The sequence below is a fragment of the Aquila chrysaetos genome, chromosome 24 (genome assembly GCF_900496995.4).
Source record: "Aquila chrysaetos chrysaetos chromosome 24, bAquChr1.4, whole genome shotgun sequence".
In the NCBI taxonomy this organism is placed as follows: domain Eukaryota; kingdom Metazoa; phylum Chordata; class Aves; order Accipitriformes; family Accipitridae; genus Aquila; species Aquila chrysaetos.
Genome location: NC_044027.1, coordinates 8,619,277 through 8,635,545, shown reverse-complemented (window position 1 = coordinate 8,635,545; position 16,269 = coordinate 8,619,277). Strand labels below are relative to the sequence as shown.

At 58.3% G+C, this 16,269-nt stretch overlaps 2 protein-coding genes across 9 annotated transcripts; one reads left to right on the top strand and one right to left on the bottom strand.

Moving 5' to 3' along the window:
* Positions 1–133: 133 nt before the first annotated feature.
* On the bottom strand, positions 134–6,333 carry LOC115335102 (ectonucleoside triphosphate diphosphohydrolase 8-like). Of its 6 annotated transcripts, none has more exons than XM_041119993.1 (10): positions 6,194–6,333; positions 5,741–5,878; positions 4,942–5,059; positions 4,110–4,260; positions 3,444–3,603; positions 3,091–3,321; positions 1,822–2,085; positions 1,327–1,437; positions 876–1,229; positions 134–507 (listed from the first exon to the last, which is right to left on the bottom strand). In XM_041119993.1, exons 2-10 carry the CDS (start codon positions 5,864–5,866, stop codon positions 298–300), a joined length of 1,725 nt encoding a protein of 574 aa, XP_040975927.1. In that variant the 5' UTR covers positions 5,867–5,878; positions 6,194–6,333; the 3' UTR covers positions 134–297. The 6 variants fall into 6 exon arrangements, 5 of the variants coding, with proteins under 5 accessions (XP_040975927.1, XP_029856182.1, XP_040975928.1 ...); XM_030000322.2 differs by having other exon boundaries at positions 876–1,013; XM_041119994.1 differs by lacking the exon at positions 1,822–2,085.
* A 93-nt stretch (positions 6,334–6,426) lies between these two features.
* ENTPD8 (ectonucleoside triphosphate diphosphohydrolase 8) lies at positions 6,427–16,249 on the top strand. Of its 3 annotated transcripts, none has more exons than XM_041119964.1 (10): positions 6,427–6,537; positions 9,854–9,985; positions 10,419–10,536; positions 11,626–11,776; positions 12,283–12,442; positions 12,974–13,204; positions 14,033–14,296; positions 14,710–14,820; positions 14,976–15,110; positions 15,763–16,249. In XM_041119964.1, the coding sequence occupies exons 1-10, from the start codon at positions 6,514–6,516 to the stop codon at positions 15,952–15,954; spliced, it is 1,518 nt and encodes a 505-aa protein (XP_040975898.1). In that variant the 5' UTR covers positions 6,427–6,513; the 3' UTR covers positions 15,955–16,249. The 3 variants fall into 3 exon arrangements, with proteins under 3 accessions (XP_040975898.1, XP_029856580.1, XP_029856581.1); XM_030000720.2 differs by lacking the exon at positions 6,427–6,537 and adding an exon at positions 7,208–7,307; XM_030000721.2 differs by lacking the exon at positions 6,427–6,537 and adding an exon at positions 7,232–7,252.
* Positions 16,250–16,269: the final 20 nt, after the last annotated feature.

The following is a 16,269-nucleotide window of genomic DNA, read 5'->3' as shown; positions in this document are numbered from 1 at the left end:
CCACATCACTGTGGTCCCCATGCCCCTAGCACTGCACCCCTGCCCCACGTGTCCATGCCCTCCCTCCCTCCCTCCCTCCTGGAGCATCTCCAACCAGCAGCAAGGGGAAAGGAAAAACCAGACAGCACACAGCTACAGGGAGGATTTTTTAAAGCCTGTGCTGGTTCCAGCTCACCAGGCCAGGACACAGGTGCTGCTAATTACAAGTTCACAGCTCCTGCACACATGGTCTGTAATTCCTCACACAAGTGTGCCAGCAGGGCTAAGTGGCTTCAGTGGCCTCTGGAGCCAGTGCTGCTAGAGACTCTCATAACCGGAGGAATTTTTCTGGCAGCATATGACTGTGAGCAGGCAGAAGATGAGGATGAGCATGACAGCCAGTAAAATTGTGGCTGCTATCCAGTTGCTTCTCTGGAGCCCTACGACTCTCTGGGGAGTCTCTGAGGGAATCATGTTGGTGAGATTGAGCATGTAGCCCAGAGTCCAGCCCATGTCTACATTAGCAACCTGTGCAGACAGAGAAGGAAGAGGGATGTGAAGGGCTGCAAAGTACCATGCAAGCTGGAGAGCGAGAGAAGACCTTTGCTGTCGCACCCCCAGGTCCTGCTCTACAGCCACCATATCTGTGCACACCTCGGGCTGCAGATACCCCGTTAGTGAGATAAGCTGGGGAGACCATAAATTGCCCAGGGCAGATGTCTCAGCAAGTGCCTGTGAGCATAACTCAAGAGCTGCCCTGGGCACAGGCAGTGGACCATGCTGCCCTGTTATCCCCTGCTCCCCCATCCAGGCAGGGCAGGGGCAGCGGCAGGGTGGGCATGAGCCATTTCATGTCACGAAGCATGGAAGTTGGCGGCTGCCGGGCACTTTCCTACCTGCGGGACGAAGTGGATGTTAAGCCATGTCGTGTGGTTGAATTTGTAGCCTTGCAGGAGAAGGCCGAGGATGTAGGAACTGGCTGCGCAGGCATCACGGAGGTGGGTCCTGTCCGTGGTGGGGAACTCCTTCTGCACCTGCAGAGGTGGAATTGCTGGGGAGGGCCGCCAGCACAGAGCAGTGCTTGGTGCACCCACACTGCAGGGAAGAGCCCTGCAGTGCAGCTGGGAGCAAAGACCTGGGAATGCCTGCGCTTGGGGAGCAAGGAGGACTTGGGAGGCTGCAGGCTGCTCTCCCATCTCTCTCCCTGTCCAGAGATCTTTGTGCTCCTCCCAGCTCCCTCCAGCTGCTGTCTGCGCAGCAGAGGATGGGCTGCAGATGAGCTCTCAGGCTGCCCAGCACCCAGGTGAAATGTGGGCAGGGGCTGGCATCTCCTAAGCAGGATCTCACCTTCTCCCAGCTGCTGGTGCAGAACTGCCCAATGGTGGCATTGACCGAGGTCAGGGACTGCCCTCCAGTCAGGTTCAGAAAGTGAAAGTTGTGATAAAGCCCCGAAAAGGCCTGTGGGTGTTTAAGACCAAAGGCAGCAAGTTAGTGAAGTACCCAGGCCACTGCCACCCCCCCGCCCCTCCCTCTGGGTGCTCTGCAGGGGTCCCTAAGGCCACCTCTCAGCACCACAGGGTGATGCCCGCTGACCTGCTGGGAGGGAGCCCTGGGACTGCTCCCCACACCAGAAGAGACTGGTGCTGTGACAACAGAGGTCTGGGTCTGCCTGGCACGCTGGTAAGTACCCTGCATGTCTCCATGCATTGGGCACATCCCAGCTTTCAGGGCTGGCACTATTCAGACTTTTCTCCTACAGCAGTTTTCCTGGGGTCGTGGCCAGCCTCTGGTGCCCCAAAATCCCACACCCCCACCACAGCTGCAGGGACGGAGGCTCCTTACGAAGAACTGTCCCCGCACAGGCGGCTGATAAACCCCATTGAACCCGCATGTCCTGTTGGCCCCGCAGCTGAAGTTGAAGAGTTTCTGGATGGCAGTGCTGCATGCTGCTGGGTCCCCTGTCCCCGTCACCGTGAGGACCTGTGCAGGGCTGGGTGTGCTTGGTGCACGGACACAGGGACTGTTGTAGAGGTCTGCCGTGGTGATGTTCTCCCGGTATCCCTTGGGGTAGCAGGGGTGTGACATCTGCTGGGGAGACGGGCTGCCCTGGAGAGAATGGGAGCTGTTAGCATCACCCCGACACTGACGATGAGGACAGAAAGGAGAGAAACAGCCCACATACAGGGCCTTTTCCCACACCGAGATGCAGGAGACTAGCATGCTGGCCCCACCACCCATGGGACCTTGTCCACGGGGTGCAGGCACAGAATTGTGCGGACAAGCATGGCACGACCACGCTGTGGTCAGGGATCAGCTACAGTGATGTTTGTATGCCCAAGGCCTTGGGGGTTTGCACCCTGTGCTAAGCGTGGACCCATTTTGTCCCCACTCTTCCTTTGTAGGTTCACCAGACTCCAGAGAGAGCCATGGCTGAGAAGCCATGTAAGTAAAAACAAAACAGATGTTGATTTCTCTTTGCAATGTGCTCTGGATGTGGTGTTTTGCCCATTCCAACCAGCGTGAGCTGGCATTTACCCCTCACCTCACAGCCAAGCTGTGGACACGAGGGTCCCCCTGTGCAGCAACACCACCGCCGTTCACTCTCTCATGCCCAGCGCCTACTGCTGAAGACCAGATTTCTACCCATAAAACCAATGTATTCATTACCATACTGATGCTAAAAAATCTCGCTGGGTCTTCCCCAACCTCCTGGCACCTAGCAGGCTCCCTCCTCCAGGCCTGGGTCCTTCCAGCCCCCTGTGACTGAGGCTGGGCTGACACAACCCCTCCATCAGGACAGGGATGGAGATCTGCTGGGCAAGATGGCCCTGGCACAGGCACCCCAGGCACCCACCATCCCAGCAGCGCCTGTGGTCAGGTGTCCTGCTTTGGGGTGGCCATCTCCATCTCAGCTCAGTCCTGCCCTCTGCTGTTGGGACACCCCTGGGATGGCTCCTGCCACGATGGCCCTGTTGTATCCACCATCCTCACCGGGGTTTGCACCAAGGCACTGAGCCCAGCAGCTGTCACACCCAGCGGGTGCTGCCTGCCCAAGTCAGTGAGACTGGGGCTCGGGGTGCAGTGGAGGAGCAGAAGGCTGGAGGTGGTTACCTGGTGTAAGGATGCCATAAGCATCTTCAGGGCTTGATTTTGCCCGTAGCAGAGGTAGCTGTGGGTATAAATGGAGTAGTTGGTCCCGTACAGCCTGAGGACGACTCTTGTGCTGCTGTCATCTATGGTGGTCCCAGGAAGGAATGTGATCTGGGTTGAAGCCCCACCGAGGTCCAGAGCTCCGACCACATCTTCTGCCGGCGGGTGGATCCACTCGCCTGTGAAGGAGCACTACCCAGCACCAGGAGTTACCCACAGGGACGGACCCAGCACAGGGCTACCACAGGCATATCGGCTTCCCAGCCCAGACCACAGGTGGTGGGACATCCTCTGCCCTCTCCCCGAGCCCGCACCTTGACGAGCGTCTCCAGCAGGTAGTTGACGGTGATCCAGCCGAAGGAGCCCTCCTCGTTCCCCGTGAGGATCTGAGCTCCGCGGAAGTCCACAGGGTACTCGCCAATGGCCTTGGCAACCTCGGCGAAGACCTGCTCGGCCTTGGTGCTGTTCTGCTCCCTGCCCAGGGAAGGAGAGAAATACCGCACGGTGGAGGAGGCAATGGCTGGGGAGCTTTCAGCGCAGGGCTAACAGCAAGAGGCTGCCGTCTTCTGCAAAGCGTCAGGGCTGCTCAGAGACAGGGCAAAGCCGCCAAATCCCTCACTGGTGTGTTGGAAGTCTCCCTAAAAATGCTGCCTGTGGGCTCTGCCTGAGCATGTGGGAAGGTTAATGCAGATCTGGCAAAGGAGGTTCATCCACCTCTGGGGCTGCTGCCAGGCTGGTGCTGGAGTGGGCTGGGAGGTTTCCCCGTGGGCATGGCGAGCGGCCTTCTTGGACACCCCGGCGGACTGCAGACACGGGTGCTCTGCCCATCACCATGGCCCCCCCAGGCAGCAGCCCCCCATACCCCCAGCCCCTTGTGCCACCAGGCCCCCGTCCCGTCCCAGCCCTCTGCACCGGCTATGATGCAGAAACGCGTGGTGGGGAAGGGGTCGGACGTGTGCGGCTCCGGGCAGTGCCAGTACCTCAGCAGCCGCATGCCCGCTGTGGCCCCCAGGTAGGTGGGGGTCTCCCGCTGCTGCTCTGCCGGGATGATCTTCATGGCCTTGTCCAGGCAGGGCTTCAGGCTGGCTCCAGCCCCAGCAGGGTTGTCTGCGTAGCTGGAGATGCCAGGTCCTGCAAGAGGGCACCCCGTGATGGAGCGAGCTCAGTGCCACCCAGGAGGGACAGGACAGCAAGGGACATGTCCACCCGTTCCCCAGGCCTAGGAGGCGCCCTGGACCTCCTTGGCAATACCCAGACGTCCCAGTCACAGCCCAAAACTCTGCTGTGTTTGATGCCATACAGATACCAAAATGAAAACTGCTGACCCAAAGAGCAGTTAGGAACCGCACACAAAACCCCATCAGAAACACAGTAAAGTTTAGGGACTTCTGCAGAGATTTTAGGAGGCCCTGTGGGAACAGGAAGCCACACATTATGAAAGAAGCTGTGAAGAGATGTTGTGGGAAGAAGAGCCAAGGAAGCGGTTGCATGGGAGAAGGAGCAAACTCTGCACCTCCAGCATCCCAAGCTGTGAGTTGATGCACAACCACCGGCTGCAAGACTGGAGTGGCTCCAGGAACCGTGCTAACTAGGGGCCAATATCCTTACACATCTCTGGATCCCCCAATTACTGTAGGGCACCCTAAGGTGCAAACTATCCCCCCTAACACTTTACTTTCACTCTTCCACCAGGCCATCTCCCTTTGGCCCAGTGCAGGCTGAAAGACTCAGGTCACCGACGATGCTCTGAGAGTCTGGGACAGGGATCCAGTAGGCTGGGAGAGAGGGATGGACACGTCCCAGCACACTCACCAGATACAGTGCAGGCCTCCACCTGGGAGACGATGCCAGTGCCGTTCTCCTTGTCTGTGGGCCACCGGTAGATGTAGAGAGCCGTGTGTGTAGAGCCAGCGTCAAACACCAGACCGTACTGGGGGAGGAAGAGGGGACGCAGGGTCACAGCACACTTGGGGCTGCACCAAGTGCCATGGGGGTTTCTGAGAGCTTCTGGTCTCCCTTCCCATGAGTGAACACGAGCAGCATAGGTCTGCCCATCCAACCTCCCTTTAGCAGCCCCACTCAATCTCTAGCACCTCTGATTTAGCCATTCAAGGGAGTTACAGCTCAGAAAGGGAAGGCATGCAGGTCAGCAAGGTGATTTGCAGAGCAGAGAGGCATCCAGGCATGTCCCAAAGAGCTCAGGCTGCCAAAGCTGCTCCCAGACCTTCAGGAGTGGCAAATCTCACAAACCCTGACTATTTTTTAACTGTCTGCAAAAGACAGCAGAAAGCAACAGGTGGGAGAGATGTAAACCCACCATGTGCTCTGGATGTCTGAAAACAGAGAAGAGAAAGTGTCTGGGGTAGAAAATGGAGCAGCCTCAGGAGGAGGGCTGCTCTTCTCTCTCCCTTCCTTGGTTCCTTGGACTGTGGTTTTGGGGAGGGTGCTTGATCCGCCCAGTGCTACCTTGATTAGGTTAAGCCCAGAAAAGCTTGGCTGGTTATGGGAAGACTTGCAAGCAGAGAGGAAAGCAGGACTGATGGAAGGATGAGAGGTGGGAAAGGGGCCGGTGGTCATTCCCAGGCTCCCCCAACACCCACTGGGCACCTACTCTGTTCCTCGTAGGAAGGGCAGCATCCTTCGCCAGGGTCAGGACCAGGAGGAAGACGGCCACCCCCAGCACTCCCAGCACAGCTGCCGAGCTCCAGCCCACCACCCTGAGCAGGCGCGTCTGCATCCCGGCACCGGGCTGTGGGGAGGGATGGTCTTTGCAAGGGCAGCCCCAATCCCCCGGCCCCATCCCTCCAGCTCCTCCCGGGCTCCCCTTCTCCCGGCAGCTCAGGAACCGCACATCCCCTGAATGACACCCTGGGACACGGAGCAGCCAGGTGTGGAGACCATGAACCCGTCCCTTGGCTGGCAGCAGAGCAGCGACCTGGCACGAGCAGGGCCCAACCCGGGCGGCCGCCTGCCGGCAGCTCCCATCCCGGGGAAGGGCGAAGGCTCCCTCCTGCCCAGCCCTCGGGGACTGGGTGGCCGGGGTCCCGGCCGGCCCCCGCCGTACCTGTGCTGGGAGCACCCCTCCTTCCTCGGGCGTAGGTGCACCGAGCTGGACCGAGCCCGTTGCTCCCTCTGCCTATCCCCCCGGGCACGGCCTCAGGGCAGCCCTGCCCGCCCTGCCTGCGCAGCTCTGCCTGCACCCAGCCCGGGGAGCAATGGAAAGCGAAAGCGAGGCCTGTGCTGGCCTCGGATGTCCGGGTTGATTCCCCGGCCAGCCCGGGGCGGGAGCTTGGCGTGGGGAGCGGGGACGCTCAGCGGCAGCCGCTGCCCGCACTGGGGCAGCACCCCGGCCTGCCTGCACCTCTGCCTGCACTGCCCAGGGGGATGGATCCCTGGCCGTGGGGACGGGTCCGTGGCCGTGGGGACGGGTCCCTGGCCGTGAGGACGGGTGGGTCCCTGGCCGTGGGAATGGGTCCCTGGCTGTGGGGACAGGTGGGTCTCTGGGCATGGGGATGGGTCCCATGTGGACGGCTGTGGGAAGGGGTCCCTGGCCGTGGGAACAGGTCCCTGGCCACTGAGACAGGTCTCCACCTGCCAGGTCCCTCCTGTTCGTGTCCTAGGCCCCTCTGCCAGCCTGACTCTGCCTGCAGTGGGGCGGCGTGGGGCACAGCAGAGCCAGGTGACGGCAGGGCAGGCTTGGCCCATGCTTTACCTTGCAGTGTGTTTATGCAGCAGGTCTGGGGCAGGGATGTCTGTGGGGCTCCCAGACCTCAGCCACTGCCCTCCTCTCAGGGCCAGCCCGCTCACGGGCTCCCCGCAGGGGCAGAGGCACAGGCTGGGCTCGTCATGAGCTTCGTGGGGAGCTGCCCCCCTGCTGAACCCACGCTGGGCAGTGCAGGGACCCACACCACCCCCATAGGCGGAGATCTCCCAGGCAGACCCGCTCCTCCAGCAGCTAAGTGGTTAACGCCAGATGCTATTTCCACCCCAGCTCTCCGGCCTCAGCCCTGCTGCCTCCTGAACAAGCGCTCTCCTGGGCAGGTTTCTGGTCCGCGGCCAAGGGGAGGGCCATACCGGGGACTTGGGGCAGCCTTTGTCCCAGGAGCGGGGCTCTCTACTCCAGGTACGCGCTGACACCGGAGCGAGCGTGGTGGTACTGGGAGCCGGCAGCAGCTTGGGTGAGCCACAGGCAGGGTTGGGGGCCGGGGTACCCCTTGATGGAGCTGTGCTTGGAGGCGCAGTGGTGGGCTCAGCCCCGGGTGCACCCTGGCCAGCAGCAGAGCTGGGTTCTGGGGATAAACGTGCTCCACGGGCCGGAGGGGCAGGTGGAAGAGGGCTGGGGCGGCCGCTCACTGCACGAGGTGCCCATGGTGCAGGGGGCAGAAGGGCATGGAGGGCACTGCTGAGCCCCAGTGCTGATGGGAGGCAGGGGACCACTCTGCCTGGCAAAGATGCTCCTGGCATGCACGTTCACCCTCTTTCTTATAAACTTAAAAGCCTTTTTGACTTTCAAATCCCAAATGTGCACGGTGCAGAAGTCAGCTTTCCATTTTCCTGAGCAACAGACAGTTTCAATCCAGCAGTGCCTCTGAGCCTTTCCTCCTGAAAGTTGAGGCCCCGCTCCCTCTGCCCAAGGGTCGCTGCAAGGCGAGGGACGTCCCGCGAGTGTTTGTAGAGCACATTGTTGTGCACAAACAAGTGCAGCAACAGCCCCAGCACTACGCACAGCTGTGAACTTTCCATGCATTGAAATGGCTGGGCATTGCTCCTTGCGGCGCTGTACAGCAACTTCAGGTCTGGAGGCATCACCACCACCTTCCCGTCCCTGCTGCTTGACTGAACCTGCCATGTACGGTAGCAGGTATCAGTGCTGGCCAGCCCCGAGGTGCCACAGAAAGGCTGGGCAAATCGGTCAGCTTCTCGCACACCTCGCCTTGTTTTCCACCCACTGGGCTCCCTCCCCATGCTCTGCTCTCCTTCCTGGGCCTTGCTGGCTCTGTGCTGCCTTTGGATGTTTCCTCCTGCCCAGTCAAAATGGAAATCAGTCCCTACCACAGCAGGTGAAGCCCACTTCCCACCCACTCCTGCATGCAGTACGGTGCAATTTATCACTATTTCATATCCTTCCATTGCACAGATTTTTCCAGGTTGTAGGCTGGGCTGGGGACTTTTGCCATTGCTGTGTTACCTGGAGCAGGGGAATCGCATCCCAGCGACACAGTTTTGTCTGGGCAAACTCTAGCAGGGCTGATAGGACTGGAGACGTGACAATGCTGGGATTCATCAGCTGCTTCCCTATGATTTCATCTGGCCATCATACAGGGGAGGGTTCCTGGCTGTAGGATAAAGTCTGATAAGGATTTCCTGTAGTCCCATGTCCCATGATGTGGGCCAGAACAGCTGCTATGCGTCATTATACATCTCATGCCACATATGCACTTGCAGGAGAATTGCCAAGTGGCAGCCTCCAGGTGCCACCCTAAAGCACTGGTTGGGTTAAACTGCTTCTCTAGGCTGTGTCCAGGGCTTTTGGGATATCCACTGCTCAGCTGGAGTCTGGCTTGCAGCCTAACGCCGTGGATGGAGGTCAGCCTGGCTCCCCGCAGGCATGCTGCCTCGGTGGCTGGTGGCATGGAACCGGGCAGTGCAGGAGAAGGAGGGAGAGCTGTGCACTTAGAAAAGCACATCTGGACCAGCTGTGGGGTGCTGAGCATGTGAACACATCAGCCTCTGTGTGCTGAGGCTGTTGCAGAGAACCAGACCCTTTGGCTTTGCTTCTCCACTGCAATTTCTTACTGATGCCTCAGAGCTCATTCTGCCACGACCTGAGCTCTGGCTGGAAGAGCGGGCGGCACAGGACCTGTTCCATTCCCCACTGGCCTTGCCTGCCTGTGCAATGCTATCGCTGTCAGCATGCCAGTTTGGCTCCGGGGCTGTGTGTGCCCAGACCAGTGGGAGCTTTCTGCCTCTGCCCTTCTGCCTGCCCTTGGGGCTGCAGGAGAGGCTTGGAGATCACCTGCAGGCAAGGACACCATCCCTGCATGTCTGCTTACCTGCTGTGGCGTCACCAAGAGCTGAGGAGAGCTGGGCCAGGCAGGAGATGTGGCTGGACATGCTGTTCCCCTGCCTGGAGCAGAGAGGACCCTCTCAGGGACAGTCTGGCCCTGTTGGGCAACAGACGTGACTTGATGGTACCAAGTCTTGTGGGATGGGTTTTGCGAGGGTGAAGGGTACGATGGCAGCATGTGAGTGCCGGAGACATGTGGCTCTGCACCCTGGAGGGGATGGCTACACTGGGAACCTGCCAGGGCATGGTCCTGCTCCCAGTCTAGGACTCCTGTTAGCCACTGCCGTGCTTCCCCAGTGATGCTGCTGAGAAGGGAGATGCTGACCTGCCAACCCGCTAGTAGTTTGAGCAAGGCAGAGGGATGGGGTCCAGGCTGCGTGCAGAGGACCTGAAGGGCTGCAGTTGAGAAGGCGGGGCTGAAAAAGCCATGCAGAAAATCCGTCAGGGAGGGAGTGCTCAGGAGAGGGTGTCCCAGCCCCGAGACTGCCAAGAGCTTCCCATAAGATCAGCCATGCACCACAGAATGGCTTCAAGCCCTTGTTAGGGAAGGGGAAAGTCCTATCTTGACAGGTCCCATATCCATCCATGAGATTCGCATTTCAAAACTGGCCTTGCAAATGCAGAGGTGTGAGCTCGGGGTTGGGACTATTCTTGCAGGTTGAAGGAGGAATGGACTACAAAGCCAAGGCTGTTGCAGGTCTCCTGGCAGCCACCTGTGTCTTCAGCATCATTGCCCTCATTCTGAGCGTCGTGAATGTGAAGGATGTGTTTCTGCCTCCCAGCACCAAGGTAGGGTCCTTGGGAGGAGCGCATCTGCCCGCTTTCGCCTGGGTGCTGGCTGCCCCTTGGTATAGGATTTTCCCCAGGTTTCAGGCAGGTTGTGCTGTTTGTCACTGAGATGGGGACAACCTCCCACACAGGCTGGCATGCCGGGTGGGTCTGGCAGAGTTTGGTCACTGTGACTGGCCCTACAGCACATACAGCCTTTTCATCGCAGAGCATTGCCAGCTCAAAGGGCTTGTGATGGAGCCTTGTCCTTGACACAGCTGGTGACCGCAAAGCCGCAGGGCTTTCCCTGCTCTGGTGACACGCTTTGTTTGGCCACTCAAGGTTCCCCTGCCCACCAGGAGCTCTGCAGGCTCTCCTGGAGCTCCGCTTGCTCTGCGGCAGGTGAAGCTTGCCTGCAACTCCTGACGCCCCATGTCCCCTCTGCCTCCCCCAGTACAGTCTGGTGTTTGATGCGGGCTCCACGCACACAGCTCTCTACATCTACCAGTGGCCTGCAGACAAGGAGAATGGCACTGGCATCGTCTCCCAGGTGGAAGCCTGCACTGTGTCTGGTGAGTGTGCTGGGACACGTCCGTCCCTCTCCCCTGTCCCTGCTCAGCTGGGGAACACTGGGGCTGGCCAGCCCTGGTGCTTCCCAGGGTGGCTGTCCCGCCGCACCAACACGAGTTGGCTTGTTCATGCCAGGTGTGGTAAATGGTAAATGCCCCAAAAGGCATTTATTGATTGGGCATTTATAAATATGCAAAGGGGCATTTATTCCTATTGCAAAGGTGCTGTCGGGCTTTGGCACAAGAAGTGATCTCTCTGGAGGAAAGGACCAGGCTAGCAAGGGGAGGTAGGGTCAGCTAAATGGTACATGGAGCTGGGCTGGGACTGGCAGAGGCCACCAGGCCAGGGCAGAGGTGCCTGGGCAGGGGGTGGGAGGGCTCAGAGCTTGCCTCGACCTCAAATCCAGACTCTGCATCGGTGGCATGGCAGTTACTGGTTAACTGTAAAGGTCTGGCAGAGGGCAAAGTGTAAGGGAGAGGGTGTGTGGGCTACTGGCAATAATGGTGTACAAAGCTTGGGAGAAGGTAAATAGTGATATTTCCACCCCAGAGCCTGTCCCTACCCACTGCAGGACCATGCTGGGTGCTCAGATCTGGCGCCAGCCCCTAAAAATAGGAACTCAAACAAGCGGTGCAGAGGGCACCTCTGCATGTGCGTATCAGCTTTGCACACCCTCCCAGCAGGACAAATAAGAGACTGCCCCCTCCCCAGGGAAATAAGGAACTGCTCTGTTTGTCACAGAGAGTCCTGTGGGACCATCTGGCTGCCTTCGGGCAGTTTGTCCGCCCTGGGATTAAGCATGCTCAGCATCACAAGACTCAAACTGCAGCCATCCCCCGCCATCCAGCGCAGGAGCTTGCCGCCTGCTCCTGCAGCGTGCCGTGGCCGTGGCCATGGCTGTGGCGTACGTGCTGCCTTCAGGCAGGCCAGCCCTGAGCACTGCCCTTCCAAGGACACCCTTGGCAAGGGCACAACTAGCCTGGGTATGCAGGAAAAAAACCCTGGGGGTTTTCTGGGTGGACATGTCCCTTGCTGTCCTGTCCCTCCTGGGTGGCACTGAGCTCGCTCCATCACGGGGTGCCCTCTTGCAGGACCTGGCATCTCCAGCTACGCAGACAACCCTGCTGGGGCTGGAGCCAGCCTGAAGCCCTGCCTGGACAAGGCCATGAAGATCATCCCGGCAGAGCAGCAGCGGGAGACCCCCACCTACCTGGGGGCCACAGCGGGCATGCGGCTGCTGAGGTACTGGCACTGCCCGGAGCCGCACACGTCCGACCCCTTCCCCACCACGCGTTTCTGCATCATAGCCGGTGCAGAGGGCTGGGACGGGACGGGGGCCTGGTGGCACAAGGGGCTGGGGGTATGGGGGGCTGCTGCCTGGGGGGGCCATGGTGATGGGCAGAGCACCCGTGTCTGCAGTCCGCCGGGGTGTCCAAGAAGGCCGCTCGCCATGCCCACGGGGAAACCTCCCAGCCCACTCCAGCACCAGCCTGGCAGCAGCCCCAGAGGTGGATGAACCTCCTTTGCCAGATCTGCATTAACCTTCCCACATGCTCAGGCAGAGCCCACAGGCAGCATTTTTAGGGAGACTTCCAACACACCAGTGAGGGATTTGGCGGCTTTGCCCTGTCTCTGAGCAGCCCTGACGCTTTGCAGAAGACGGCAGCCTCTTGCTGTTAGCCCTGCGCTGAAAGCTCCCCAGCCATTGCCTCCTCCACCGTGCGGTATTTCTCTCCTTCCCTGGGCAGGGAGCAGAACAGCACCAAGGCCGAGCAGGTCTTCGCCGAGGTTGCCAAGGCCATTGGCGAGTACCCTGTGGACTTCCGCGGAGCTCAGATCCTCACGGGGAACGAGGAGGGCTCCTTCGGCTGGATCACCGTCAACTACCTGCTGGAGACGCTCGTCAAGGTGCGGGCTCGGGGAGAGGGCAGAGGAGGGATGAGCAGTATATATATCCCTGTTTAAGCTACAGCCAGGTTTCTTTATTCCCAGAGGAGAGAAAAGTGTAGTTTTAGAGCAGTAGTCATCCAAATAAACGTAGCCTGTGGTTGTGGACTGCAGATTCAACTCCACTGATGCGATTAACAGAATCAAGGGTCTCTGTGTCCAGCTCAGCCTGGTCCTGTGCTCTCCACTTACATATGGGTCGATTTTGGTAACACAGGGATGCAGCAATATCAGACCCCACATGAAAGTGTTACTCTTTCCCTCCTCAAAGTCTCTGGGTCCCAGCTGATGTGCAGCAGCCAAGGGGCCAGACCTCAGTGCTACATAGAGGTCTATGTGGGGCGAGGAGGACATAGGCAGGAAGGGGTTAAACAAGGAGACAGGACATGGAAGGTCCCTCAGGGGCTTCTGAGCCCACAAAACCTTGAGGGAAGGGAGGAGGACTGTGACTCTCTCCAGTTCAGACTAACAATTGTGGTCTTATTGGGCCAGTTTTCCTTTGCAGAGAAATGGGAACATCCACGGGACACCGAGGTTCTCGGAGCTCTGGACCTTGGAGGTGCCTCGACACAAATAACCTTCCAGCCTGGAGTCACCATTGAGGACAAGAACACGTCTGTCTTCTTCAGGCTGTACGGCACCAACTACTCGCTCTACACCCACAGCTACCTCTGCTACGGGCAGACGCAGGCCTTGAAGATGCTGCTGGCAGCTCTCCACCAGGTACTGCAGCCACTGGTCACCAGGATCTGCTGAACCATTTCCCATTGCCATGAAAAATGTCTCCCAGAAATTTTGGGCATGCCTTAGGAAAAAGTGTTAGGGAATTGGGAATTTTCACAAATTAAAAAACCTGGAAGAGTCTTAGATTTTATCTACCAAACCAAAAAATTCTCTCATTTGGGTGGAAGGTGGTGGTGGTTCCCTGCCAGGGCTTCCTTCTCCTCAGGCCTTGACATGTAATGGCATTTTTCAACCTTTCCCAAGCCCAGCCATATCCTTAGGTTCTTCCCTGTCCCCATTTACTCACCCTTCCTCAATTTCTGCCCAGAGAGAGGATTCCCAACATACCTCCTGCACACCACTTCACTGCTAAGCACTGTCCTCCTGTCTCACCTCAAACAGAGCACATAGCCCAGTGCTGTGGGAGACAGAGATGCTCAGGAAGCGTGCAGTTGGGATGCATCTTTGGTCCTTTCTGGGCTAGGGCCTGCAAGATGCAGTGGGGACAGAGCGAGTGCCAAGAGCAACAAGCTCTCCGTGCAGGCAGAGAGCACGCGCTGCCCTCGGGAGCAGGTTGCCACCCCCGCGGGGAGGCACAGGATGACAGTGGCTTCGCCACCCCAGCACGGATCAGTGGTGGGGCCGACAGCAGGACCGGCAGAAGCTGTGGGCAGGTTAGTCATGCAAAGGATGGATCCCGCTTCTCCTCAAATCCTCCTAGGGTCTAGATCCTGCTTTTTGGGAATGTCTAAGCACAGGATGGGCTGTGGGGTAGGGTCTCACTGGCATCCCACACCAAGCCTCACTAATGGCTCCCGCTCCCTCTAGGGCAGCCCGTCTCCCCAGCAGATATCACACCCCTGCTACCCCAAGGGATACCAGGAGAACATCACCACGGCAGACCTCTACAACAGTCCCTGTGTCCGTGCACCAAGCACACCCAGCCCTGCACAGGTCCTCACGGTGACGGGGACAGGGGACCCAGCCGCATGCAGCACTGCCATCCAGAAACTCTTCAACTTCAGCTGTGGGGCCAACAGGACGTGCGGGTTCAATGGGGTTTATCAGCCGCCTGTGCGGGGACAGTTCTTCGTAAGGAGCCTCCGTCCCTGCAGCTGTGGTGGGGGAGGACAGAGGGTGGGAGTCTCCTCTGCCACTGGTGGTGGGAATGGGTGGGGAGAGAGGGGACCCCAGAGCTGGTCCCGTCTGCAAACCTCTTCTCCTATGCTGGGAGGTGGCTTCTGCCTCCTGTGATGTCCCAGCCGTCCCCAAGGGAAATAGGAAGATCTTGTCCCAAGGAGCAAGTCTGAGCTAGCTCAGAGTGCAAGCAGCAGCCCCAGGGCTTGTCAACCAGCTCCAAGACTTTCTGGTAGACCATCAAGGGTGCTGGATGCAGAACCCTGGGAATTACATGGCACTTTGTCCCCAGGCAAGAGGGGCCCCTGGGTCTTTTTTTTTGGGTGAGGAAGGAGATGTAGTTGTCACCATCTCCCCTTATCTCCCAGGCCTTCGCTGGGTTCTACTACACCTTCCACTTCCTGAACCTGACGAGCAAGCAGTCTCTAAATGACATCAACTCCACGATCCAGACCTTCTGCCAGAAGAACTGGGCAGAGGTAAGAGCCCTGTGAAGGGCAGCAAGGAGCCCTGTGCTTGTCCTGTCCCAAATCTCTGCCCAGGAAGCATGCATCCTGCTGTTCCCTGGGCTAGGGAGGGTTTCTGAGCATCTGTTTCATTCCCTGTTACACCGTGTCGCCCAATGGCCCCACAGCTGGTGGAGAACTTTCCGCAGGAGAAGGGGTACCTACACACATATTGCTCTGTGGGGATTTACATCTTGACGCTACTGCTCGATGGCTACAAGTTCAACGAGCACACGTGGAGCAGCATCCACTTCAGCCGGCAGGTAAATGCCCTGTGGGACACTGGGAGCAGGCAGGCAGCTGCAGCCGCATCCTTGCCTTGGCCCGAAAACACGTTCAGGAGCGACATCCCTGGAGTCCCCTGCGCCAGAAATGTGTCCCCGTCTCATGGCTGCTACCCAGTGATCCCAGCACAGCTTCACTCTTTCTTACCTGCCCCCAAACCTCTGACACCAGTTTGTTTCTCACTTACTCTGGTGTGAACATAAGCTAATTTTAAGAGGGTCAGAGAAGTCCAGAGCAGGATTTGGCCACTTTGGTCTCTGATGTTGGGCAGAATTGACTTGAGCATCAGAGAGGTGATGGTGGCCCTGTGACACATTTGAACCAGAATATGGCCAAATTTGAAGGGTCATGGAGGAGGAAAGCTCAGATCCAAAATCACGTGCAGGTTACAGAGGCACATCAGGACCAGAGCAGTCATCCACGTTCAGCTGCCCTTTAGCCCTTGGGAAGAGGGGACAGGAAAGTTCCCTGTGTAACTGGTGCTGGTAAGATCAGGTTCACCACAGCCAGGTCCACATGTGAAATCACAGCTGGGGCAGCTCTTGGGAGAGGTGCCTGTCAGTCCCTTGCACTGAAGCTACCGGTGACTGGGAGAGACACTTTTGGATGATCTCTGCTTTCTCACCTCAGGCAGCAAACACAGACATCGGATGGACACTGGGCTTCATGCTGAACTTCACCAACATGATCCCCACGGAGGCTCTGGAACACGTCAAGGGGCACCAGCCTGGTCTGTGGGCAGGTGCCATCTCTTTCATTGTGCTGGCCATAGTGGCAGGCCTGGTGGCTGTTTTCCTCCAGTGTTTCTGGAAAAACAAGTAGCTCCCAGCCTCCTGACTAGAGGAATCCTGCCCACTAAACTAGGCAGGGAAGTGGTACAAAAGAAGGTGGAAGGGGGAGAAGAACGAGGGCATTAGACCCATCTCCATTGCTCAGGAGGTCTAATTAGGTCATCTCTGTAAAGATGTCAAAGATGACAAAGGTGTCTTGAGCTCTCTAAGCACCTCCAAGAGGAAAAGACTCCTTTAATCTGGCTGACAAAAGCTGACTGAGACTTGATGGCTAGATGAAGCCAGATAAACGCAAACCAGAAATAAAATCTGTTTTGTTTTTCAAATATGAGAGTCACTCACCAGC

What these genes read in the sequence shown, in the direction of transcription:
- LOC115335102 (XM_041119993.1), bottom strand. Translation starts at nt 5,866, where the DNA reads ATGCAGACGCGCCTGCTCAGGGTGGTGGGCTGGAGCTCGGCAGCTGTG. An exon ending in CCCTTCCTACGAGGAACAGA is followed by an intron (nt 5,060 to 5,740) that starts GTAGGTGCCCAG and finishes TTCCTCCCCCAG; the next exon opens with TACGGTCTGGTGTTTGACGC. An exon ending in TTATGGCATCCTTACACCAG is followed by an intron (nt 2,086 to 3,090) that starts GTAACCACCTCC and finishes CATTCTCTCCAG; the next exon opens with GGCAGCCCGTCTCCCCAGCA.
- ENTPD8 (XM_041119964.1), top strand. Translation starts at nt 6,514, where the DNA reads ATGGATCCCTGGCCGTGGGGACGG. An exon ending in TGCTGGAGACGCTCGTCAAG is followed by an intron (nt 12,443 to 12,973) that starts GTGCGGGCTCGG and finishes TTATTGGGCCAG; the next exon opens with TTTTCCTTTGCAGAGAAATG. An exon ending in CTGTGCGGGGACAGTTCTTC is followed by an intron (nt 14,297 to 14,709) that starts GTAAGGAGCCTC and finishes CTTATCTCCCAG; the next exon opens with GCCTTCGCTGGGTTCTACTA.